The 26,120-nt window shown below is 44.7% G+C and overlaps 1 protein-coding gene across 1 annotated transcript in view; it reads right to left on the reverse strand.

Annotated features, from left to right (window-relative positions):
* The window catches only part of mapk8ip1b (mitogen-activated protein kinase 8 interacting protein 1b), a 63,340-nt gene continuing 37,220 nt past the window's right edge, over window positions 1–26,120 (reverse strand). The window contains exons 3-12 of the mRNA XM_079497709.1: window positions 23,462–23,719; window positions 13,006–13,087; window positions 10,328–11,494; window positions 8,456–8,531; window positions 5,971–6,143; window positions 4,872–4,975; window positions 4,120–4,236; window positions 3,743–3,813; window positions 2,944–3,042; window positions 1–2,375 (exon numbers count right to left, since the gene is read on the reverse strand). Of these exons, the coding sequence (XP_079353835.1) occupies window positions 2,303–2,375; window positions 2,944–3,042; window positions 3,743–3,813; window positions 4,120–4,236; window positions 4,872–4,975; window positions 5,971–6,143; window positions 8,456–8,531; window positions 10,328–11,494; window positions 13,006–13,087; window positions 23,462–23,719 (2,220 nt within the window). The 3' untranslated portion in view covers window positions 1–2,302. The remainder of the gene's footprint in view (window positions 2,376–2,943; window positions 3,043–3,742; window positions 3,814–4,119; window positions 4,237–4,871; window positions 4,976–5,970; window positions 6,144–8,455; window positions 8,532–10,327; window positions 11,495–13,005; window positions 13,088–23,461; window positions 23,720–26,120) is intronic.

The following is a 26,120-nucleotide window of genomic DNA, read 5'->3' on the forward strand; positions in this document are numbered from 1 at the left end:
TAAAAGTTTTAAATAAAGAATAATTCACACATCATAAAATAATAAAATAAGAGAGAATTTCACATACAACAGATTGATTCCATACAATATCTGTAATTACAATTATTAAATTATTTATTTATATATGGCCTGTCTGTACACCATTTTGTCAAAGCTCCTGCTGCATAACATTTCACACACGTCTGCCTGATTTACTGGGATAAGGAAACTCGTAGATAAGATACAAGATAACGGCTGCAATCAGTAACAATGGCTGACTTCCTTGTAGACTTTAGGAAGCTGTCTTTTGACAAAGACCACTGAAAACAACAAACAAGGGGGAGGGGTTTGTGATATGACTGCGCTGAGAATTTTGTCTTTATTTTTTTTTTCTTCTTTTTTTTTTTACAGAAATTCCATTTCTTGTTAGCAGTAGATCACATGTTTATTTTGCTATATACTTAATTAATGTTAAATCATGGAGAAGGCAGTAAGAAGTCCCCTTTGTCAGCCATTTTGCCTTTGTCTTTGCCACATCAAACACACACCCTGCCGGAACGCAATTTGTTTCCCATCTCTAAAATGCAGCACACACACTTTGTGGTAATTGCTTGAAAATATTGTAATAATGTTAACTTGGTAAAGTTACAATAATCAGATGGTAAGAAAAAGAGGCACTACTAGTGAAGATCTGAAAGACACCAAAGTCTTCCTCGCTTTTGCTTCCTTATCAGCACCGTTTGGACTGCACAGAGGGTAATATCCTCTCATATGGTCGCATTCAACCCGTGTTCGATTTTTGCTGTGGATATGACAAGTAGAATGTCTATTTGTTTCTGGTGTTGCAAAAATGGAGGAGAATCTGATCACCTCATCAACCAACAATCTTCAACTAGTTAGGGAAAATGTCTACTCTACTCCAAATTTGTTTCAATAGATTTCAAACCCAGACTCTTCGAGTTCCTAACGACTTAAACCCCTATAATATATACTATGTTGATGGAGTTCCATGGGTCTGTACCTTGGTCCTTTTTTCCCCTCTATATCAAATCTCTTAGCCAAAAATAGCCGATCTACAAGTGTTTCGATGCCTTTTAAGATTGTAGCTATTTTCTGCGAATGTTTGCCTATCTTTGCCAAATATAGGAGAAAAAAAAGGGTTGCTAGGGTTCATGTGGTTGAGCCTGGTTGCCTGGTCTCTGTAAGGGAGACAAATAGCTATTAATGGAGGCTGTTGTACTTGCACTATTGTAGAAATAGTGGCACCAGAAAGGCCATACACCATTCACCATAGAGAAAAGTGTACTTCCATCCACTGTCAGGTTAAGGGGCACAATGGGCTATCCTATTTCTGAAGCTATTTAAACCCTTTTAACTGAAACTTTGATTTCTTTGATACATACTGTAGCTATGCATTGTAAGTTATTTTATTCTGCTCCCAGGCCTAACCATCACTGTGGCTGTGTTGACATGATAGTTGCTTTATTGTGGACAGTCTCAGTCTGAGATTACCACCTCCCTTGGGATTTAGCATAATGTTTCATAATGGCTCTTGAGCTCTTTCTGCTGAATTCTTATCAACATCTAAATTCTGCAGCATACTCCATATGAAGGCTTCAATGCAGGTCAACAAGAACACAATTAGGTCATTGCAGAGCAAACAAACGCAGTGCCTTGTTCAAGTTCGTTTCTAACTAGCCGAACGCCACAGCAGAGACACCGAAGCGAACATCGTGCGTGATTTGGTCAGACACTCAATGCGCTCGTCATTTATACTGCTTTATTATCGCAATCTGCCAGCAACGTAACCATGGGCAATTTTGAGAAAGAAAGGTTGAGTCAGGAGTTTAGGAGGTAGAAACTACAAACCTCTCCAATCCCTGTCTGATGGCAATTCATTAATGCAGAGAGATTACACGTTGTCCACTGTCTGTCTCCAGAAATGTCAACATCTACAAGATAATTTATGTCAAAGCACTTTGGAGGTTGATGTAAACAGAGATCCATAGTCCAATCGCTGTTCCGGCACTTTATACAGTGGGCGGGGTCTAACGTTCAAATCGAGTATAAAACAGTTTTGTCTTCGAGAGAGCTTTGTTTGGCTCAGCAAGACCTGCCAAAGCCGAGATAAGTTTAACTTTGTTTGTACTTTGTAGTATGCTGCAGGCTTTAGTCTCGAACAAAGCATCCTAACACCGCCCATGTCTCTCCTTCTACAAAGTATTCATTTGTGATTTATCTTTTCTTTTAAAGATATGTTGGTCCTCCATGCAACATTATGTTATGATACAGTGTACTGTACAGGGTGTAAGGCAGGGTGGAGCTATTCCAGGTAGATATCCTCTGTTGGGCAGGAGAATTCCACAAACTCCTTATAGTATAACTGGAAGGCTTTCCTGGAGGTCAAGAGAACATTTACAGTTAGTCTTAGAGCTTGCAGTGATACTCAACTCTACAATACCTGTAGGTAGGTACGGACCAGTATAATATGCAGGCAGACAGTTATTCCAATGATCTTCAACCTCAATTTAAATGTCTAAGTTACCTAGCAAACATCTACAGCAGTCAAAAGAGCTTGTAGCCTAAATGTGTTTTGTGGACAACATTCTGGCTATTCGAAATATAGAAGTAAAATTGTGTCAAATGTCCTAACCAGTTTGAATTTGAAAGCTACTCTCTCTCAGTCCCACTTTCTGCCTTTTATTACACCTAAGAACATTATGGCTAAACTTGGCTAGTCAGAGGCAGCATGCACTATGAGTATGAGTAATGTACAAAACCTTTGTGGTTTGGTTAATGTTTACTTTGTAGTGGACTGTCACGGTCCATTTCGACCTGTTGGGATGCTACCAGTTTGTTGTGCGGGGTGTTCCAAATAGTAAATGTGGCTCTAGAATTTCACTTTAAAACATGCACAAATGTATGTCAAATGAAGGTTTGAAGCTGTGAGGAAGCCAAACTCACCCTACTGACTCTGCCATGGGTTTGGTGGAATTTTCAGAAACGAAGACATGGCAGGCAAACCTTTGGTCTGCTGGGTGCTTGGTGATGAAGCCAAAATACCTGCAGACAAGACATACAATTTATTTGACTCCAAACAGGTTCATCAGCACGATAAAAATATGTTCTCAACTCTTCTTGATACACAACCAGGCACACCAGGAGTTATTCAACTTAAACAAAAAAACAAAGAGTTATAGGCCACCATGGGGAGATTTCTTTTTGAGCGGTGCCTCCGCTCCATTACACATTTTTTTCCCTATGCGTGTCCAAGCGCGGAAAGCTGCAATACGGTAACTCTGACATTTCTCGACCGTTTCGGATGCAGGAAGGCTCGTCGGAACTGGGGCGGCCCCCTGGGCGCATTCATGGGGGTCTGAATGTTCTGGGGACCCCCCGGGGACCCCCACATGGTACTGTAACTCTGTTACAGTACCATGCTTCCCAGCAAGCAGGTCCTGCATTCATGATGTGTGGCATATACAGTACACGCACGCACGCACGCACGCACGCACGCACGCACGCACGCACGCACGCACGCACGCACGCACGCACGCACGCACGCACGCACGCACGCACGCACGCACGCACGCACGCACGCACGCACGCACACACGCACACACACACACACACACACACACACACACACACACACACACACACACACACACACACACACACACACACTGCTGGGCCAGGCTACTACCTAAGCTACTGAAACTCCTTGAATGTTATATGAAAACGGTTCCTGCCCTTTACTCACTTGCTGTTTTTGGGGTGATAGCCACAGAAGGAGACGTTCTTCAAGTGGAAGAAGTGACTGCACTCATTACTCTGTGGGCAGAGATAAGCAAAACATAACAGTTCAAACAGAGCGTAGTGTGACATAAAACCCTTACTCCAGACCCCAAAACAGACATTTAGCACCTGACTCCATATTTTAATACGGTGGCATAGTGCTTTAATAAAGGCTTTTAGCAACTTTCCTTGGAATACCCCAATAATGCCCACAGGAGGGCAATGCACTTTTAATGGTCTGACGTGTTCGTGCGTGCGTGCGTGCGTGCGTGCGTGCGTGCGTGCGTGCGTGCGTGCGTGCGTGCATGTGAAAGACAGAAAGACAGAAGTTTCATGTCTCACCCTGTCACAGGCATAGTAATCATCCTGCACCGCCAGCTTGATGCCTTTCACGCTGATTTCCACAATACAAGTAGAAGGTGGGTTGTACTGAACTGTCATCCTCCTGTTGGTGGCAATCTGTGGGCAGTCACACAGATGACAAATAAATCTCATGTTAAAAAGTCTTGAGTGTGACAGCATCCTCCATGGCTTAAGGAAGTAGCCTGCCTAATAAGCCAGACCGAATCAGCCGTTGGCAAAAAAAGAATTGCCATACCAGTGTGATTTGAGCTTATTAGCCAGGCTATTAAGGAAGTGGATTAGGCCTGCAGTAATAAAGTATGGTCGAGTACTATGTTCTTACATTTGGACTCGTTTTCTATCCTTCTTGTGCGTTACAGTATTTCTCAGACGAAATTGATGGTTGGATGTGTTCCATCTCGTTTTATTTTATTTATCGAAAGTCTGCATAGTGCACATACACATGCAAATATTGTACAGTCCACATACACACATACATACTGTATACTTGCGTAACATATCTTAGGGGTGATACAGAGCAATTTTTTTCTTTGTATCCACATAGTCATGATGACACGCATGTGTATGCAGGCAGGCAGGCAGGCAGGCAGGCAGGCAGGCACGCACGCACGCACGCACGCACGCACGCACGCACGCACGCACGCACACACGCGCACGCACGCACGCACGCACACACACACACACACACACACACAATTGCATTCACATAATGTAAGTCTCGTACACTATACCTTCTGCATAGCTGCACACAGAACATCATTTCCTTTGTGATAGGGCACCTGGACTGAACCCAGAAATTTAAGTCTGTATCCATCCATCCATTCACTGCTCTTTACTGTAAAAAGGAAAAGGAAATAAGCAACAACAAGGACGGTTAATCCATAACACCGGGGCTCCACCGGGCGCGTCAGCGTCGCGTCTCTGTCACCGTTAGGGAATGTTCCCTTTTTAATCAATGAAGGGTGGCTCCACTGCCTGCGTTGCGTTGCGTGACTGCATTAAAATTGCCCCGGTTCGTTTTTTGACGCACGCGACGGAGACGCAACGCGTCCGGTGGAGCCCCGGCATAACCTGATACACTTGACTTTTGACTCTGACTCACATGAAGGTGCCAACCGCATTTTTACACCATACAGTGATTTTCATTTCAACCACTGCACTGATGGATCATGTCATGTCACAGAATTTGTACACTACACTGACATTAAATCTCACCATTCATTTTCTTGGTTCAACTCATCAATCTACAGTATTTTTCATGTTTGTAAAATAGGTATTTAACCATACTGTATTTCATTGTTCCTTTTTGGTTAATTTATCATCATTGTTTAACCTTGGTGAGCATACAGACCCCCACAATATGTAACTGTTTTTAGATCATTTTGAAATTTGTTTTAGCTTTTTATTTGTAAACCTACAGTATGTAATTCACATGTATACCTTTTGTTTTTCTTTTCCTGATCTTCTGATGTATTGTGATGTTTTGTGTGTGATTGTATTACTCGACGACACTGAAAATGAGTTTGATTACTCAGTGTAATTTCGAGAATAAATAAAACTTGAATGAATGAATAAAGCAGTGATGACTTTAGGTTAGAGGAGCGTGCTTGTGACCGGAATGTTGCCGATTCAATCTGGGTGCTGAAATGTAATGAGCAATCCTCCCCTGCCCCTGCCTCCCCATTAAATACCATCTGTTGAAGTGCTCTTCAACAAAAAGAAAAGAACAAAATAAAAAGAAAAGAAAAGAAAAAGAAACGACCCCCTGTAATAAATGGCCCACCTTTTGTGTCATGGGTTCAGGGAATAAAACAGACAGTGGTAACGTACCATTGTAGTTCTCTGAGTCCTTGTTCAACTCCATAGCGTAGTATGCAGGAAAGACGCCGCGGGCACCCGTGCGCATATTGTAGCCCTCGTACCAGAAGTCCTCTGCCTGGACCTCTACCAGCAGTGGGTCATCCACCTCTAGCTCTAACTCGTCATCATGTCGGGGAACAAACCTGCCACAGCCACAAATGAAAAACATATTCTAGTTCGAGTATTGCACTTTGATTCTGTCGCATACTGAGAATACAATTTCACAGTCCCAAGATACAAATTGGAATAAATTTGTACTGTGAATGCTTGAGCAGTAGAGGTTTGGTTTCCCATGGCGAAGAGCCTTGTGTAATCATTGTTTACCATTTGATGAATCTTACACAACACACCATTATCTACACGTATGACTGTATATAATCTAGCCTACTGGCTACATATAAATACAGCCAGCACAATTTGCACCCTCACATGCACGCACGCACGCACGCACGGTCTGCTCCATACGGCTATCCAGGGTTTGATGAGCTCAGTGTCGTGATGTTCATACGTATATGGAGATCCAGGTGATGATAGTCAGCTCCACATATGGAGATCCATGTGTTGTACCAACATGGTTCATTTGCAAGTCTGAGTCACATCGCGGCAACCACAGTGGTTCTGACAACCATACAGTAAATGGAGATCGAACTAACTAACTAACAGGAAATGAGGTTTTCATAGTAAATGCGACCTACCGTCGCAATATATACATAGTGTCTGTATATATAATAGCGAACACAATTTAGTATCCTAGCATGGCAGTTCCTATCCTACATTAGTTACGTTGTTGTATATTATGGCTATCAAAGCACACTAATTTCTTGGCCACTTTTCACGTTGTTGCTTGACAAATTAAACTTTAGATACCAACATAAAACGACACACCTAATGCACCTCATGGATATACACATTTAGCATCTGTAATATTTCAGACAAAAGACGGATGAAGTGAGTGTCAGTAATGTAGTGTAAGAGTGTCTGGCCGGGGAAGACCAAAGCCTGCAAGAAATAACTGTTAAAGTAAATCTGGTGTCATCTGTAGGCCTATATTTCACATCAAGTCAATGAATGAATGTCCACTGTTATAGAATTTATACAAGGCCAATGTGTACATTAACCGTTAATTACCTGGTAATTTCTGTTGTATCTGATTTGGACTGTAAAGTGTTTAACTTCATGACAGGGGGTCTTGTCACAGGCTCCTGTTGTTTTTGTCAGCAGCTGTTCCAAGGGCTATTTTCTACTTCACTATTCTCTCCTGTTGTCAGTTTGTTGAGATTTGGTAACATCTGATTCTGTATTCTTGACCTGTCAGCATTTTGTTGTAGTGTCTCTCAGTCCATACCAGGCATAAAGGGTGTCTAAGATGACACCTCAGGGGGCTTTGGCCCAGGGGTGTTTTGCCCTACTGAGGCTAGAGGGGTGTGGAGCCCAGGCCAGCTCCTGCTGTGATGATCATCTATGAATACATTTTGTCAATCCCTGACCCTTCTGTGGAAACATTGTTTTCCCATAACAACACTAAGCATTAACTGACTTTAATGTCCACAGGCGGGAATTGTCTCCTGTGACAATCAGCGGTGCAATTTGCCATGAGTCTCGCACTGAATGTGCTCTTTCTGTGAGTTCAGCAATATTACCACAACGCCTTTCTAATCAGTTTGTTGATCAGTTTGTTGTGACTCATGCTGAGTCTGTTGGTACACTTCAACACGTAAAAAGAAATGCTTTGACATAAAACTGGAGGCAAAGGGGGGAAAACACCACAAAAGAAACATGGATTTCTTTGTTGTCAGCCACATGAGGAGGTCAGAGCTTTGCCAAGTTGTCCACAATGGACAAATTCTTAGAATTGTCTGGAATTACCCTGGAGAGATAAAATGTCTGCCAAACCAGCTAACTGCATCAGAGGGGGTGGTCTGCAGTTAGCTGGTTAAGGCCTCTCCTCTGCGTAGCAGAGCAGCTGCAGAGGTGGGTACAGGCTTTAGTTCCGACACACCAAAGGGCCGACAGTCATTAGACTGACAACCTACCCCAAACCCTAACCTTACCCTACTGTAACCGCAAGCACAACGCAGCGCATGTCGGGAGCGACGGGTGATTTCCGCATGTCGGACCTTTGGTGTGTCGGATAAGCGTGCGCAAACTGCGCACCCCACCACGGCATGCATTAGCTTGGAAATCCATTGTCAGCTATTTTTTATCAATGATGCACAAAACCTCCTAACTCATTTGAGCTGGATGTTTTTTTCCTTTCCTGAAAAAAATTAAATTTTGGAGTTAGCTGGTTTCTGCCCGACAGCAGCTAAATGTTAGTTTGCTTGGCTCATGCTTGATAAATGAGGCCCACTGGCCACTGCACTGAAAGAACATTGATGATGGTGATGATTTAACTGTGAGAGTGGATTTGACTGATTGCTGATTTGACTGTGCAAGGGTAGTTCTTCTATCTCACCTGTACACAGCTCTGTGGGTCTGGTCTCTCTCTTCTCCGTTGACAAGACAAGAAAACAGACCAAAAGACTCTGCGCCTTTAAAATAAGCAAGGAAAAAAGGGCAAGGAATTATAAAAAAATGAAGAGTTGTGATTTCAGGCACCGTAGCATGCTAGTAGGGAAGATTAACCCATTGAGAACTCAATAAAGCCTTTCACTGTGCAACGTTAAACTCAATGGGCAAATTACATTCAACTCAATACAGATATTTCAGTCTATTAATCAGCTTTAATAAGGCATGAAACTGGTGAGCCTTGTGCATTTCTACCTATGGCCCCCATGATGCTCTGGCCATCTGATATACAACGCCTGGGTGATTCTAATGACTCTGTGATCTCTGCTTTCTAACAGCCTCTTAAAAACATCGAGCACATCCAAGATAAGGACTGTTAGAGGAAACTACAACCCACACATCTGCCTGCCTGCCTGCCTGCCTGTCTGCCTGCCTGCCTGCCTGCCTGCCTGCCTGACTGTCTGACTGCCTGACTGCCTGACTGCCTGTCTGTTGGCCTACTACAGCCTGATTGGGGGGTTTGAGCCACTAGGCACCTTAACCACACCAAAGGGTCGCCGTGCAACTCCTTGCAGCTTGCAACATGCATCTACTTGCGCCGACTTGCGACAGAATGGTGCTTGAACTTGCAAATACAAGCACCACCGTGCACCGACATGGACAATCACAACTAACACCGTCTCAACCCTTTGGTGTGGTTTGGGCTATACAGGTTGCTTTCTAAAAAATATATATATTTTGTAATCTATTTTGTGTAATATATATTTTTAGTTTGCTTCTGTGATTTTACTTGTCTAATCATATATAGGTCCTCTGTGAATGGATAGAATCATTTGATCGTCATGTGTACTACAATAAGTGGCTTTAGAAAAAGTTATAAAAAAGCAGTCTTAAAAATCTCCCTCTCTCTCTCTTTCTCTGTTCCATTTCTTTCCGTCTATATCCCACTTTTGTTTGCACTTCTCTCAAAGCTTTTGTTCTTGGATTAATGACTCCTCTTTTCTCTGGCACATTTGGAGTGGACTACTGGGATGTACACTAAATTACTATAACAGATATCCTGCTTAGGAGGATAACTGCTGCAAATGTTTTACTGCTTACAGATTGTATATTCATTATATACAATCTATCTAATATTGTATATTCATCAGTTATCACCCTACCATCTGATTGGATCGAACCTGATAATCCACACAGCGCTCAGCCTGTCCACAGAGCAAGCAGTAAAGCTGCGGTTAAGGTCTCCACACACCGGGCGCGAATCGGATGCGAATTCGGATTTTAGCGGCGTTTCTCCATCGGTTTTCCGAAAAACGCGGCCGGTGTGCAACCACCTATATTGTACCGTACATCTATGTAAATATTGCAATATTCTGCGAATTATGCAAACTAGACCTATACGTGCCCGTCACAGTCGGCCACCGGCCTACTTGGGAACGATGCAACTTGGGAACCTAATGATATACGTTGTCATAGCACCCGTTTTAACTGTCAGCCGGTGTCCCACATGGAGATCTGTGTATGTGCCTGTGTGTGAAGACTGCAAACTGAAAAGTATACTTGGCAATCAATTCGGCCCACTGGCAGAGCCTGATTGGTTGAGCCTCAATTGGCTGAGGCAGAGGCTGGAAATTGCACAGGTGAAAGGAGTTTATATAATAAACTGGAATTACAATATGCCTGCTGAGCACCGATGCTTAAAATAGAATCATAGGATTTGTTTAATTTCTATACTGTATATATTTCAAGTTATATATATATGTGCAAACATTGCTCCAGCTGCTCTAGTAGCTAGAATGTCATGGGGGCGGTGACTTACTGGAGGATCGCGAATGTCCGTTCATGAAGACATTGAGAAACTTCTTGGAGAAGCTCATGTCCGCCTCCGGGGTGGAGTCATCCGACAGGCAGGCTGTGGCCTCCCTCTGCACGCTGCCCAGCCTCTCTCCGTCCTCGTCCTCAGCCTCCTCGTCTTCCTCCCCCTCTTCCTCGTACTCCTCCCCGATGGCCGACTCATAGGGCGACGACACGCAGTTGTCGTACACGGTGGCGCAGTCGCTGTCGTCGCTGTATCCCTGGTAGCACTGCCGCAGGCTGACCAGCTCCAGCTGGGAGTGCGAGTCCACCACCAGCGTGTACTTGACCGAGTCGTACGATAGCCCACTGGCCTCCGAGCTCATGGAAGTCCGTGGCGGGGCGGCCTCTCCCTTCCCCCCGCCCCTCCTCGCCATCCCGTCCATGATGATCCTGTCGACGTCCTCGTCCTCTGGCCCGTAGGCGTCGTCGCTGGCGTCCACATACTCCACCCCGGTGCCCGCCCGTAGGACCGCCCCGGCGCCCATCCCTCCTCCTCCTCCCATTGTCCTCAAGCTGAGGTCCAGGGCCTGGGAGGAGGGGGCCGGAGGCGCCGACGGCGTCATGCCGGCCGGCGGGGTGATGAGGGCCTCCACACAGGAGGCGTAGGAAGGCGGGGGCACATAGACCTCGTCGTCCTCCTCGTGGATGGAGGGGTTTGTCCGGTCGGGCAGGGGCGGCTGGTAGGGCGGAGGGCCCTCCGTGTCCGAGCTGATGGACATGCGCCCCTGCTCCACCTGCTGGGAGAGGAACGGGCGGTCCTGCTCACACGACGGCTCCAGCGGGTCGGCGGAGCGCTGCACGGGCGTCAAGTAGATCTCCTCGGTGGGTTCTAGGCGCACGTCTGTGTGGTAACGGATCCTCTCCCTGTGGTGCCCGCCGCCCCCATCCACCTTCCCCGCGGGGTGCAGGGGGGCTGGGGTGTAGTTCTGAGGTGGCGGCGGGGCAGGGGGCCTCTCCTGGACTTTGGAGCGAGTCCCCGCCGCAGCAGAGGAGCCGCAGTGTGTGTGTCCGGAGGAGTGCGTGTGTCGGCAGGGGGCGTCCGTGGAGGTGCCGCGGTCTTTGGTCTGCGCGCCGTGCACCTTGTCCTCGTCACTCAGGCAGCTGTGCTCATGGGGAGAGGTGAGCTCGCCTGCGAGGGGAGGTGAAGTCACGCAGAAGGACAAGCATTCCCACGCGCAAACGCACACGCATGCACAGCAGCACACGCAAGCAAATACCAGGCAGACGCAAATACAGAACAAGCATGCGTACAGCGATAAACAAAGCCACAAGCAAACATGGAGAGATGACAAGCAAACAGACACAGAGAGACATATGAAGACAAACATGGTCGCAGACGTGCAGCACAAAGATTAGAAAAACAACAACATTTTAACAGAAAATGAAAACCACACGGGACACATCCACATACGGACAAACATACAAGACACACACACACACACACACACACACACACACACACACACACACACACACACACACACACACACACACCATATACCATGGACACAAACAGACAGATGGAAATAGGAGAAGAGAGATCAGTGGTTAGGTAATGAACATAGGGATTATGCAGATAAATCTCCATTAGTCATCACATTTGGTGGACAGTCAGCAAGGAAAAATGTATAATTGTAGTATTGTCATAACCCATAGACAAGATATACCTTCCACAAAAAATGTATTATGGCAAGGTGGCAACTTCAATCTCTGTAATATCTCAAAATGACTTCACCCTTATAAAATAAAATAAAATAAAATAAAATAAAATAAAATAAAATAAAATAAAATAAAATAAATAGTCCTGGTTATTATTGCACCGTACTATTATGCAGTATGCATTCAATAGAGGTACTATGTATACATTATGCATTCTGATGGATAATTACTGTACATGTCAGCTACTGTACAACTACGGTATACTTTACACTGTATATTGTACATGGACAAATTAGACATACAGTGCACGCACGCACGCACACACGCACGCACGCACGCACGCACTCGCACACACACACACACACACACACACACACACACACACACACACACACACACACACACACACACACACACACACACACACACACAAACACACACACACACACACACACACATCTATCATATCACACATTTTCTTTGCCGTTTTGTTGATCTATAAATTCTACTTTTTTATTACCGTTACCTATGTTAATTGAAATGACATCTTATATCGCTTAAAAATATACGTGTATGTATTAGTTTTATTTTATAGCTATGTGTAGCCTACTGGCAGTCAGCCTGGTTTGTAGAGTCAGTCTTTGTGAGGGACTGTTCAAAAGAGCTGTGGCAATGAATTGTGACAGCCGGGGAGCTATAGCTAAGCCTCAACTGGCTGCTAGCTTCACTTAGCATAGCATTGTACTGGATACGAAAGCCTTGAAAACATCCCTGAGAGTAATCATAGAAATCCATTTTTCATAAATCATGAATAGTCATTTTTAGTCATAAATAGTGAATGACACCAGAGGAACAGTACGCTCAGTTGAAGTTGTAAAATCCTTACACAAACCTACTAATTCAGCTAGACCCCTAAAGACAGTGAACTAGTGGTCTGACCCAGCAGCCTGTAAACATTACAAATGTGAATGAACAGCTCACCTGTTTTGAGCGGGGAGGATGACCGTGAAACCTTTTCCTGCCAACTGTATTTCTTTCCAAAGGAGTTGTTGTTTAAAGTGTCCTGTGCATTGGCAAAAAAGAGAGGAGAGATGAAAAACTGCGATAAGAATACAGTGAAACAGAGACGCTGTCAGAGAGAAAAACGATGAATGAAAGAAGGTTAGGTTAGCCTTCTGGGAGAATTCTTGATACAGAAACTCAATGTACAGCTCCCCTCTACTGACTCTTTCTCTGTCTGTCAGTCCACACACACACACACACACACACACACACACACACACACACACACACACACACACACACACACACACACACACACACACACACACACACACACACACACACACACACACACACACACACACACACACACACACACACACACACACACACACACACACACACACACACACACACACACACACACACAACAAAGCTTTTATTCAGCTGAATGACCAGGGATTCTTTTGTCTGTGTTTCGTGGTGTGCATTTAAAGGGAACTGGGCCTCCTACCAAGCTACTGGGCGCCCACACACACACACACGCACACACACACACACACACACACACACACACACACACACACACACACACACACACACACACACACACACACACACACACACACACACACACACACACACACACACACACACACACACACACACACACACACACACACACACACACACACACACACACACACACACACGTTGTAGGGTGTTTAATTGATGGGGGTCAGACCACTTCCAGAAACCCATTCAAAATCACCTCTACCTCAGTTGGAACTAGACTTGCCTATAATGATCCTAATCTCTCTGTGTGTGTGTGTGTGTGTGTGTGTGTGTGTGTGTGTGTGTGTGTGTGTGTGTGTGTGTGTGTGTGTGTGTGTGTGTGTGTGTGTGTGTGACTGTGTGTGTGTATACATTTATTCAATTCTACTTTTTTATTACCGTTACCTATGTTAATTGAAATGACCTCTATCTAGTGTCCTGAGCATGACGTTAAACTGCTCCGTTGTAACTACCACCGTTAATGTAGTGGGTGCAGATTTAAGATGCATTTGCAACCTCTGTGGACTGTATGCTTCAACACGATCGCAAGCTTGCATACTACAAGGATGGAGTATGGAGTATACCGACAGCCGGTGCTGCTTGGTGGCCCTTCCCATGAGCAGCTACCGAGAAGAGAGGCGTTGGACCTGGCCTTCTAGCGGTGTGTCGTCCGCTGTCGGAACAATAGTGGGTGGAGTTTGGGCCCATGGGAACAGCCACGCTACGGAGAACGATATGACACCGGGTGGCAAAGCGCAGGAGTGGACTGGGACATTGTTTCCTCTGGTGGTCCAGCCTGGGACATACCCACGGACTGGTTGTTGGAGCGGGTTTCGAACTTAGGATGCCTACAGTACACTACTTGTGCCCATGCAATGCTGGGTGACATGCCATGCTTGTTGTATTCATGACTGAGGACACATTCCTTGATTTTGTGGATGTAACTTTGCTGCACCTATTTATGTCCTTGTTTGCAATTTCCTCTGTGTGGACATAGACGAGAGAGAGAAACAGAAACAGACAGAGGATGACCCATGCAGTATATATGTCGCCTCCTGTGAGGCTATCCGTGTTGATGTTTCATAAGACCATGTCCTCCACCAGTGGTGGAGGACATGTCTATCGCGACATAGCATAGAATCTACATTCTCGCGGAGCTTGTAGATCGGCTATTTTCAAATGTCAGAAATGCATATGGTGCATGCACCAAAATCCAAACTCTCACTATATCTCGGAAAAACTGAATCCATTATTTTTGGGAGCAAACATGCTCTCAGTAAAGTAAATGTAAATGATTTCAAGGTCAGAGTTGACGACATAGTAATCTCCAGCAAAGAAGACATTACATATCGTGGCTGTATTCTTGACAACAAACTGACAGGTGAAAGCATGGCAACAAGGGTAATCAAAAAAGTAAACCAAAGAACTTTCAAGATTTCTGGGCAGAATTTCCTCGTTTGTCAACAAAAGTGCTCTCAAGACTCTAGCTGGAGCCCTAATACAGCCCTACTTTGACTATGCTTGCACCTCTTGGTTCTCAAACATCTCTATGTCACTGAAGACCAAGCTACAAACCTCCCAAAACAAACTAATTTGACTACTCCTCGGTCTGGGGCCCATGACCCATCTTAGGCATAGGGTGGCTCCGAGTAGAAAACAGAGTTAAGCAATTGAAATTGGGACTGACATTTAAAATTGTAAATGCATCTTTGCCCTCTATGCCTTAGTCTAGTGACTACCCCCACCCCACCTCCCTATATAACCCCCTTCCAACCTGTACATTATGTTTACCTTTTATGATGATTTGAATTTTGTTTTTCATGTCATGTCTTCCAGGACCTGAATGGAAACAAGACCGCAAGGACTTTTTTCGGTGATCCCTTTGGAAGTGTGTTTGACAGTACCCTGTACTGATTACATTTCTGTTTGACTGTACCCTGTACTGATTATATTTCTGCCAATAAAATCAAGCGTAGCGTTAGTTCATTGCGGCACGGAAGGCAGATGGTTTTTATATATGTGTGTGTGTGTATATATATAGTTCCCCTCATTCATTCTCTATAGTCATTCATTCTGCTTCTTTAAAGATGGAGTGCCGTGATTGTTTTCCACCCTAAAACATGATCATCAGTTCTTATTGTTATATAAGGAGGTATAATTTTTTCTAAAAAGTGTACAGTATTTGTTAAAATGTTGTTTTTATGTGGGCACGCCCACCAGTTCATTAAGTATGCCTGGTTTGCCTGGTGGGTGGTGATGGGTAGTGATCCACCTGAACTGAAGCCGCACCCACAGCTGTAGTTGTATGATAAAGGGGGAGGGGTTAGGGGAGGGGCTGATAGTGTGGTGTCAATATATTACTGTTTATTTCATTGGCCCGTTTGACTGTCAAGGGTTCAGCCTCCAGGAAGAAACCCTAAATACAAAGTTAATACACCATTGCACATACAAATCTAATTAAGTACTGTCACCTCATAGACACATGAAAAACTGGAAAAATACAAAGATTGTGGCACTCCATCTTTAAATCAGCTGCCTCTCCAGGCCACGCCCTCATTCCCACAGTGCAATTCAGGCGGCCTACTTAAGCAGCCTCAGCTCACTACTCTTTCTCCATGCTGAGCTGTCAAGCAGCTTGTGCGGCGTCTGCGTGAAAATCTCCCCCACCTCCCCGGCCTCCTCCCTGTAGTTCTTAGTCCAGGCGTTATGGGATATTATTGTATTGTTTGCGATTGTGTAGATTCATTGTGTTGAATCATGTGTTATTACTGTGTATTGTTGTTCATGGATTATTGTATCTTTCGCTCTGCTCTGGGGGGTCGTTGATATCAGAGCTGTGTCTCGGTGCACAGATAATCGGATATCAAATGTGATATCAGACCTGTGTCTCGGTATACGCAGATTATCTGATATCAGAGCTGTGTGTGTGTCTCAATGAAGTATTCATGTATTCAATCAATCAATCAATCAATCATGTATGTTTTGTAATAATAATCATCATCAAATCTACAGTAGTAGATTACTAGTTACTAGTAACTACTAACTAGTAACTAATGTTTTCAAATACCGGTAAATCTAGTGGAGTAAAAGTACAATATTCTGAAGGGGGTCACTGGAACAACATATTTTCAGATGGTGGTCGGCGGACAGTTACATATAATTTTGGGGTCCTTGACATGAAATATTGAGCAACACTGATATAGAAGCATAGTTTTTAGAAAACTGTCATGATTTAGAAGACTTTTTTTTTATTTCGACGTCAGGCCTAAATGGGTTAAGTAAATGTACTTAGTCACTCTACTTTCCACCACTGTCCTCCACCTTCCCTCCTCCCTCGGGCACCAACCCACACTGATCCCCTCACTGACTCACTGCTGATACTCATGTGCTGCCAGACAGTCTGTTGCCGCACCAACGCATATGATGCAGCAGGTGGGCGAGGCACAGGTGCAGATATAGCCAACAAGTAGAAAAGCCTGCACATCCCATATATGCCCATAAAAGGACCAACAGATAGAGATCTCCATATCAGTTGGATCACTGGTGCAACGTAGCTGTGAGGGCCGCAACGCAGCCCGATCTCTAGATGCGAGGGCGAAATCGCAGGCCGATCTGTAGATGTGAGGACAGAATCGCAGGCCGATGCTGTAGTAGTCTTAACTTTTCATTGTCATTATGAAAGTTTCTTGAATTGTGACAGTAAATTAGGCTACTTGTGTGCATTGTCTTCTCTTGCCTGCCTTGAGTGTAGTCTCCAAAGCTATTTAACCATCAAATGTGGCCAGGCCTATACGGACATAACTAAATGTATTTCCGCTCTGTGTATGAGTCATAATATTGACCATGATACTGACATGATACTGACCATGATACTGACATACTAACCATGACATCGACATACGGACCATGATACTAACCTACTGACCATGATACTGACATACTGACCATGATATTGACATGATACTGATATACTGACCATGATACTGACCTGACCATGATACTGACCTAATACCAACCATGATACTGACATGATACCGGCCTTGATACAGACCATGATACTGACCATGATACTGACATGATACAGACCATGATACTGACCATGCTACTGACCATGATACTGACATACTGACCATGCTACTGACCATGATACTGCCATACTGACCATGATACTGATCGTTGGGGTGCAGCGAACTCTGCAGGAGGCTTAATTATAATAATATTTCATTCAGCTCTAAGAGTTATACTAACGCAACAAAAGCTGATCAAACGATCTGATTGGTCCAAATCTGTACACCCACTCCTGAAGCGTATTATTGGAATGCCGTTGGATGTAAACAAACGGATTTGATGTCGTCCGCTTGTCGCAAAAAACATACACAATGGACGTGTTTGAGGGAGACACTTTAGAAGACACTTTAAAAAAAGTGTCTGGGACTGCTCGTATGCGAGGCTGCAGCTGGGTGCATCTCAAACAGCATGGCGACTTGTTTACAAATGAAACCTCGCAAGATGTCCCTGCGAGAGTTGGGAATGCCGCAGTACTGCTTCAGTATATCTCCAACCAAAATAGTACCTTTATAAATCTATCTTAAAAGACGAAAATAAAACTGCATGAGTTTTCCTGATGTCATAAACTGTCAGAATCTGCTTTTGTTGCGTTCGTTTATGTGCTAAAAGAGTGACTTTGAGAGCTGTTTCCCCGTTACAATGGAAGTCAATGAGACCCTATTTTTGAGTGGTGTAAACCACTCCTACAACTGGCTTTTTTGTGCAGAAAAAATGAGCATGGTTGCTATGTTCACCCTGTTGTAATGACGTAATGAAATCACACCCGGGTGAACAGGGTGAACATAGCAACCATGCTCATTTTTTCTGCACAAACAAAGCCAGGTAATGAAATCACACCCGGGTGTGATTTCATTACGTCAGACATGATTTCATTACGTCAGACAGACCTTACACCACTCAGTTCACACGGGTGTGATTTTTTATTTCTTAAATTGCTAATAAACAACGCAACGGAGCGAAATAATTCATGGAATGGACTAGTTTGCCCATAATAAGGTAAGAAAACAACCCAAACCTCTAAAAAAGTGGTCTCACCCTTTAACAACAGAAAAGAGCCCCCTGGGGACAAAAATATAATTTTAATGTTGGTGTACTACTGTGGCGAGCCAACAACACAGCTCTGAGCTAGTCTACTGTGCTGAGCCAAAAACACAGCTCTGAGCTAGTCTACTGTGGTGAGCCGACAACACAGCTCTGAGCTAGTCTAGTGTGGTGAGCCAACAACACAGCTCTGAGCTAGTCTACTGTGGCGAGCCAAAAACAAAGATCTGAGCTAGTCTACTGTGGCGAGCCAACAACACAGCTCTGAGCTAGTCTAGTGTGGTGAGCCAACAACACAGCTCTGAGAGCTAGTCTACTGTGGTGAGTCAACAACACAGCTCTGAGCTAGTCTACTGTGGTGAGCCAACAACACAGCTCTGAGCTAGTCTACTGTGGTGAGCCAACAACACAGCTCTGAGCTAGTCTACTGTGGTGAGCCAACAACACAGCTCTGAGCTAGTCTACTGTGGCGAGCCAACAACAAAGCTCTGAGCTAGTCTACAGTGGTGAGCCAACAACACAGCTCTGAGAGCTAGTCTACTGTGGCGAGCCAACAACACAGCTCTGAACTAGTCTAGTGTGGTGAGCCAACAACACAGCTCTGAGCTAGTCTACTGTGGTGAGCCAACAACACAGCTCTGAGCTAGTCTACTGTGGCGAGCCAACAACACAGCTCTGAGCTAGTCTACTGTGGCGAGCCAAAAACACAGCTCTGAGCTAGTCTACTGTGGCGAGCCAACAACACAGCTCTGAGCTAGTCTACAGTGGTGAGCCGACAACACAGCTCTGATCTAGTCTACTGTGGTGAGCCAACAACACAGCTCTGAGCTAGTCTACAGTGGTGAGCCAACAACACAGCTCTGAGCTAGTCTACTGTGGTGAGCCAACAACACAGCTCTGAGCTAGTCTACTGTGGTGAGCCAACAACACAGCTCTGAGCTAGTCTACTGTGGTGAGCCAACACCACAGCTCTGAGCTAGTCTACTGTGGTGAGCCAACAACACAACAACACAGCTCTGAGCTAGTCTACTGTGGTGAGCCAACAACACAGCTCTGAGCTAGTCTACTGTGGCGAGCCAACAACACAGCTCTGAGCTAGTCTACTGTGGCGAGCCAACAACACAGCTCTGAGCTAGTCTAGTGTGGTGAGCCAACAACACAGCTCTGAGCTAGTCTACTGTGGTGAGCCAACAACAAAGCTCTGAGCTAGTCTACTGTGGTGAGCCAACAACAAAGCTCTGAGCTAGTCTACTGTGGTGAGCCAACAACAAAGCTCTGAGCTAGTCTAGTGTGGTGAGCCAACAACACAGCTCTGAGCTAGTCTACTGTGGCGAGCCAACAACACAGCTCTGAGCTAGTCTACTGTGGTGAGCCAACAACAAAGCTCTGAGCTAGTCTAGTGTGGTGAGCCAACAACAAAGCTCTGAGCTAGTCTACAGTGGTGAGCCAACAACACAGCTCTGATCTAGTCTACTGTGGTGAGCCAACAACACAGCTCTGAGCTAGTCTACAGTGGTGAGCCAACAACACAGCTCTGAGCTAGTCTACTGTGGTGAGCCAACAACACAGCTCTGAGCTAGTCTACTGTGGTGAGCCAACAACAAAGCTCTGAGCTAGTCTAGTGTGGCGAGCCAACAACACAGCTCTGAGCTAGTCTACTGTGGTGAGCCAACAACACAACAACACAGCTCTGAGCTAGTCTACTGTGGTGAGCCAACAACACAGCTCTGAGCTAGTCTACTGTGGCGAGCCAACAACACAGCTCTGAGCTAGTCTACTGTGGCGAGCCAACAACACAGCTCTGAGCTAGTCTAGTGTGGTGAGCCAACAACACAGCTCTGAGCTAGTCTACTGTGGTGAGCCAACAACAAAGCTCTGAGCTAGTCTACTGTGGTGAGCCAACAACAAAGCTCTGAGCTAGTCTACTGTGGTGAGCCAACAACAAAGCTCTGAGCTAGTCTAGTGTGGTGAGCCAACAACACAGCTCTGAGCTAGTCTACTGTGGCGAGCCAACAACACAGCTCTGAGCTAGTCTGCTGTGGTGAGCCAACAACAAAGCTCTGAGCTAGTCTAGTGTGGTGAGCCAACAACAAAGCTCTGAGCTAGTCTTGAATAAAGATATGTGATGTCTTTCCCTGCCAACTAATGCACTGACCTGGAAAAAGCCATTTGGCAGTCCTCTGGCGGTTTCTCTGTCGCTCTCTTGGTCTCTCTCTCTCTCTCTCTCTCTCTCTCTCTCTCTCTCTCTGTCCCTCTCTCTCTCGCCGTCTCTCTCTCTCCCCCCCACCCTCTCTCTCTAAACTCAATGTGCAAACATTGACTACAACATTGACAGAACAAGAGGCAAACATTTATTTTTATATTGGGACAATGCATCGGAAACCTTCCTTAAGTCAATATTCCATTGTTTTTAAAAAGTGGGCATATCAGGCCATTAGCAGTCCCCTGCCCCAGAGGTTTTGAAAATGTCCTCAGCACAAAAGATTGTGATTCTGTACAGTACACCAGTTGATGCCTCAGACGTATATGCCAGATCTTTTGGCCGAATACAATATCAAACAATGAACTGTACAAACAAACAGGGAGCCAGAACATCACCAAGGACATTACACACAGACACCTGAGATGGCTAGGACATACATGGAGCAGGACTGCATTACAAAGGTGGCCTTAAGATGGACACCACCAGGCAAAAGAAAACCTGGGAGGCCCAAAACCACCTGGCGCAGAACTATGAAACATTTTAACAAATACTGTACACTTTTTTGAAAAAATTATACCTCCTTATATAACAATAAGAACTGATGATCATGTTTTAGGGTGGAAAAAAATCACGGCACTCCATCTTTAACTTCTAACTCTGGATTTTACCCGTCAGTGAGTGAGAGGAGACCTAGGGGTTGGTGACAATAACTGATTGAGCCACCAGGGTGTACCACATATTAGTTGGGTTTTGTTACACTCTTGTGCACATATAACTGAACAATCAAATGACAATGCAACAAATGCATGCAAACCCATTCCATTTTCACCATCTCAGAGATCAATTAAACACTCACGACTTTACAGTGTGACACCACAAAAGGAGGAGTGGTGCTCAGCTTATCCTGTGATCTACTAGCGTAGCGTCCCACTGCTAATGGCCATTATGTAAAGCATAATCCTCATGTCAGCAGACTCAGCAGCACCATTCACTGAAAGTTATTTCCAGGAAATCTCTCTATGCATGTAACATCAACAATAACCTATGAATTATCATTTGGATTGGATACACATGGTGAAGTTGCTACTACGGCCCACCACACAATTGGCCAATTTTAAAATGTTTTATTTTAAATTGAAATGTTTTATATTTTGACCAATGAATTTTCAAAACCTTTCCAGAATATTTAACCCTGGGGACCCTGTATAATTATGTTAAACTATTTTTCAGGAGGTTGGTAGTTTGAACCTCTCTCCTTGACAACGCTGAGGAAATCCCACCTGGCCGAAACGTGTCCGTTGTCTCGTCAGAGGTAATAAAACATGTGAAAAGGACATATGCTTTGTGCTGGCACTTCCTTTTTTCAATACCCTCTCTCTCTCTCTCTCTCTCTCTCTCTCTCTCTCTCTCTCTCTCTCTCTCTCTCTCTCTCTCTCTCTCTCTCTCTCTCTCTCTCTCTCTCGTACTACACATCAAGATCCAGAGTGTTAATTTAATGCAGTGTAACAATCGACCTATTTCTTTCCGGAGCACCAGAAATAACAATACGATTGATATAAAAATAGAATTGTTATTTGTGTTTAAGATTGTGGCGTTTCATCTCTTTGTGTGAAAATCACTTTGTTCACTGAGAATCACTACTGTCCATGGAGAGCTGAGACTGTCTCTACCGTGACAGGAACTCCTCACCAGAGGTTGCGTAACATATCTTAGGGGTGATACAGAGCAATTATTTTTCTTTGTATCCACATAGTCATGATGACACACACGCATGTGTATGCAGGCAGGCAGGCAGGCAGGCAGGCAGGCAGGCAGGCAGGCAGGCAGGCACGCACGCACGCACGCACGCACGCACGCACGCACGCACACATGCGCACACACACACACACACACACACACACACACACACACACACACACACACACACACACACACACACACACACACACACACATGGACTGACGCTCACAGAGACAGGGTAATTCATCCGAGACAATCAATGACAGCATTGGCACCTTGACTAAGACCTCTGTCAGGTGAACAACAAACCCACATACAGTGTCTGTATGCACAGAACCACACATACACACACACACACACACACACACACATACACACACACACACACGAGTCACGAGTCACGAGCTAACGGAGACGGGCACAGAACAACAGCTCTCCGTCTCCCTTTCTTTTTTCCGACTTACAATACCAGATATTGTTCAAGCAGACAAACACATGCACGCACGCACGCACGCATGCACGTGTGCACACTGCACTACACACACACACACACACACACACACACACACACACACACACACACACACACACACACACAGTGGAATATGTGTGGTGATATACTGTACAGCAACGGTGTCACACTATATTTTTCATATATTCCTACTCTGGCAGAAACATTGTGGACAAACGAACAACACAGATCGGTCCCGTCACTCTCATTTCCCTCCATCAACAGCCTCAGCTATAGGGAGGGTGTTGGTGTCAACGAATGTGCCAGGGGTCAGAGGGGAGACAGACAGGGGGGTAGAAGCATATACGAGGGCTCACCTGAGTGCGTGGCACAATGGAGATGAGGTTAAGGGTCGTGGGTCTCTTGGGTCGGTAGGTATCCATGGTGGCGGGTGCCGTAGGGTCTTTGGTCCCCGGCGCTGGTACGACTGCCGACGCCTTGCAGGACTCCTTGTCGTCGTGGTAACTGTCGTCTCCGTCGATGAGGTCCAAATGCAGCATCTCAGCCTGGAACTGTCCGACTGCGCCTAGCTCCGCCCTCCCAGATAGGCTATTGGTCCCTCTCCTCACCTGGCCCTGCGGCAGATTGGAGGATGAGCGAGTCAGTCGTGAGAGGGGCGGGAATGAGCGAGTGCCAGAGAGAAAGACAGAGAGAGGAGAGAGAGAGAGAGAGAGAGAGAGAGAGAGATACAGACAAATCAGCCCCTATAACGCTATAGCTGCTGACGCTGAGCCGCTTGGAGCATCAATGAGAGAGAGACAGAGACAGAGACAGAGAGAGGGAGAGGGAGAGTGGGTAAAAGGAACAGATTGTGGATGAGAGCTTGGCAGAGAAAGAGAGAGGGGGCAGGAAAATGGCATCATTCTGTGTACTGAATGTGACGGCATTAACCTACATTACAGTCATGGGCGGTCATATCCCAGGCGGAGAATGAATCACACATACCTTTACTCTTAAACACCAATGATAGAGTCACTGGTGCTCAAGCTATATCGTTTAACCAAGCTCAAGTCATCAAAATCAGGGGTAGGCAACCACGGGCGCCAACATTGGCACAGGGGAGCGTGATCACTGGCACACTGGCATATGTGAGTTTTTTTTCATTAAATTAACATTAAATATTTAAAAAAGGTTTAGTAAATTAAATTATGTCCCCTCACATATATAAATTACAGTACATCCTGCACATAATTTTACATTCATTCAAACTGCCTGGGGAGGGAGTCTTGGAGATAGGTTGAGTCTAATGATCATTTCATCCTGATATATTTCATATTACAACTAAATGGTATGTCCAAAAGCAGAATTGGCTGTCAAAATTAACACTAAGACTAAGACTTCAAGACTAAGGTTTTTGATATTTAGTTGACTAAGACTAGACTAAGACTAAACTATTTCAGATGACAAAATAGGACTAAAAATGGTATGCTACTCAAAAGAGTAAGACTAAAGTAGAATTAGCTGTCAAACTTAACTGCATGTTGGCTCTCTGGAAACACTGCTACACCAGTGGGTCTCTAAGTGTCCTTGAGTGGGTTCCAAATGGCCCCCTACGGGTCCAATTTTGGTTCCATTTGTACACTGTCAGAGTTATGGGGGTCCTTGAAATTAAGAAGTTTGAGAACCACTGTAGGCCTACACAAACAATCTGATGTTGTCGGGGTTTGTCATACACATTGTCACATACCTGAAATCCCCACCACCACACACACACACACGCACGCACGCACGCACGCACGCACACACACACACACGTGACAAATAATAACTAACAATAGTAAATCAAACTTAAATTGTGTTTCAAAGTGCTTTTCATTCTTCCTCTCTCACTCTCGGTCTCACACACACATCATGTTTCCTGGTACTAGTGGAGCAGATTACTGAAACGATCGTTCACTTGATGGTACAAGCACCAAATTTGGCACACAAGTGCTTCAGAACCTACTCTCTCAGAAAAGTACGTTGTCCACTTGAAAAAACTAAATGGCCACCATTTTTCAAAATGGTTTTAAACAGTGTTTGAACTATAGTTTGATTGAATAATCCTATTGTGATGGCCTATACATGGAAATGTATGTTTCTGAGTATGAGAAATCCAATTCTGCATTTAGCAAATCAAAATTATTGAATATTATGATGATACAATGGGAATTAAACAAAAAGCTGGGGCAGATTAAGTCAATATTCCATAAGAATCTTTCACTTGGTGGTACAAGCACCACATTTGGCACACATGATGTCCAGGATGTACTTTCTATGAAAAGCACGTTATCCAGCTGAAAATCCAAGATGGCTGCCAGTTTTCAAGATGGCCGCCTCGTCAAATGCAAAAAAACAAAACAACAAAAAGGTTTTCGAAGTAAAATTGTGTTAATGATCCAAACATCAACATGAATGTATTCTGATTGTAAGAACTCAATGGTGTTGGAATTTAATTCCAATATGGCCGCCAGTTTGCAAGATGCAGCTATTACGTGACTCAAAATTAGCGTTTTCGGAAGCTGTCTGATCATAGATATTGTTGAAGGGCAACATCATTCATTGATCATGCATTGAAATGCTGTGGTCAAGCTCTATTGGTTTGTATTTTTTTTATTATATAGGAGTGATGTCAAAGTACAACCAGGAACACACTGGTGACATCACTGCTGTTAGACTCAGCATGGGGTTCAGTGCTGTAGTTGTGGTTTACTAACTGTTGTAGTGTACTCACTGTAGTTTGTTGTATTCTTTAGTGTCCTAATGCTAATTAGCCCCTGTATATATCTCCACTAGAAGTTTAGTTAGTTGTAGTATTGTAGTTAGATAGCCGCACCTGAATTGACAAGATGTGCCACCGTGGGAGAGCTGAGACAAGGGTAACGGAACTTCAGTTACCTGGATGGTGTACAGATCGCACAGGACTTAAATGGAACTGGATGAACGGTCGTGCTAGGTGTAGGGCACCAGATGCTTGAACCAAGATCAAGGTTCAAG

Source organism: Electrona antarctica, assembly GCF_951216825.1.
Source record: "Electrona antarctica genome assembly, chromosome: 3".
Classification (NCBI taxonomy): Eukaryota; Metazoa; Chordata; class Actinopteri; order Myctophiformes; family Myctophidae; genus Electrona; species Electrona antarctica.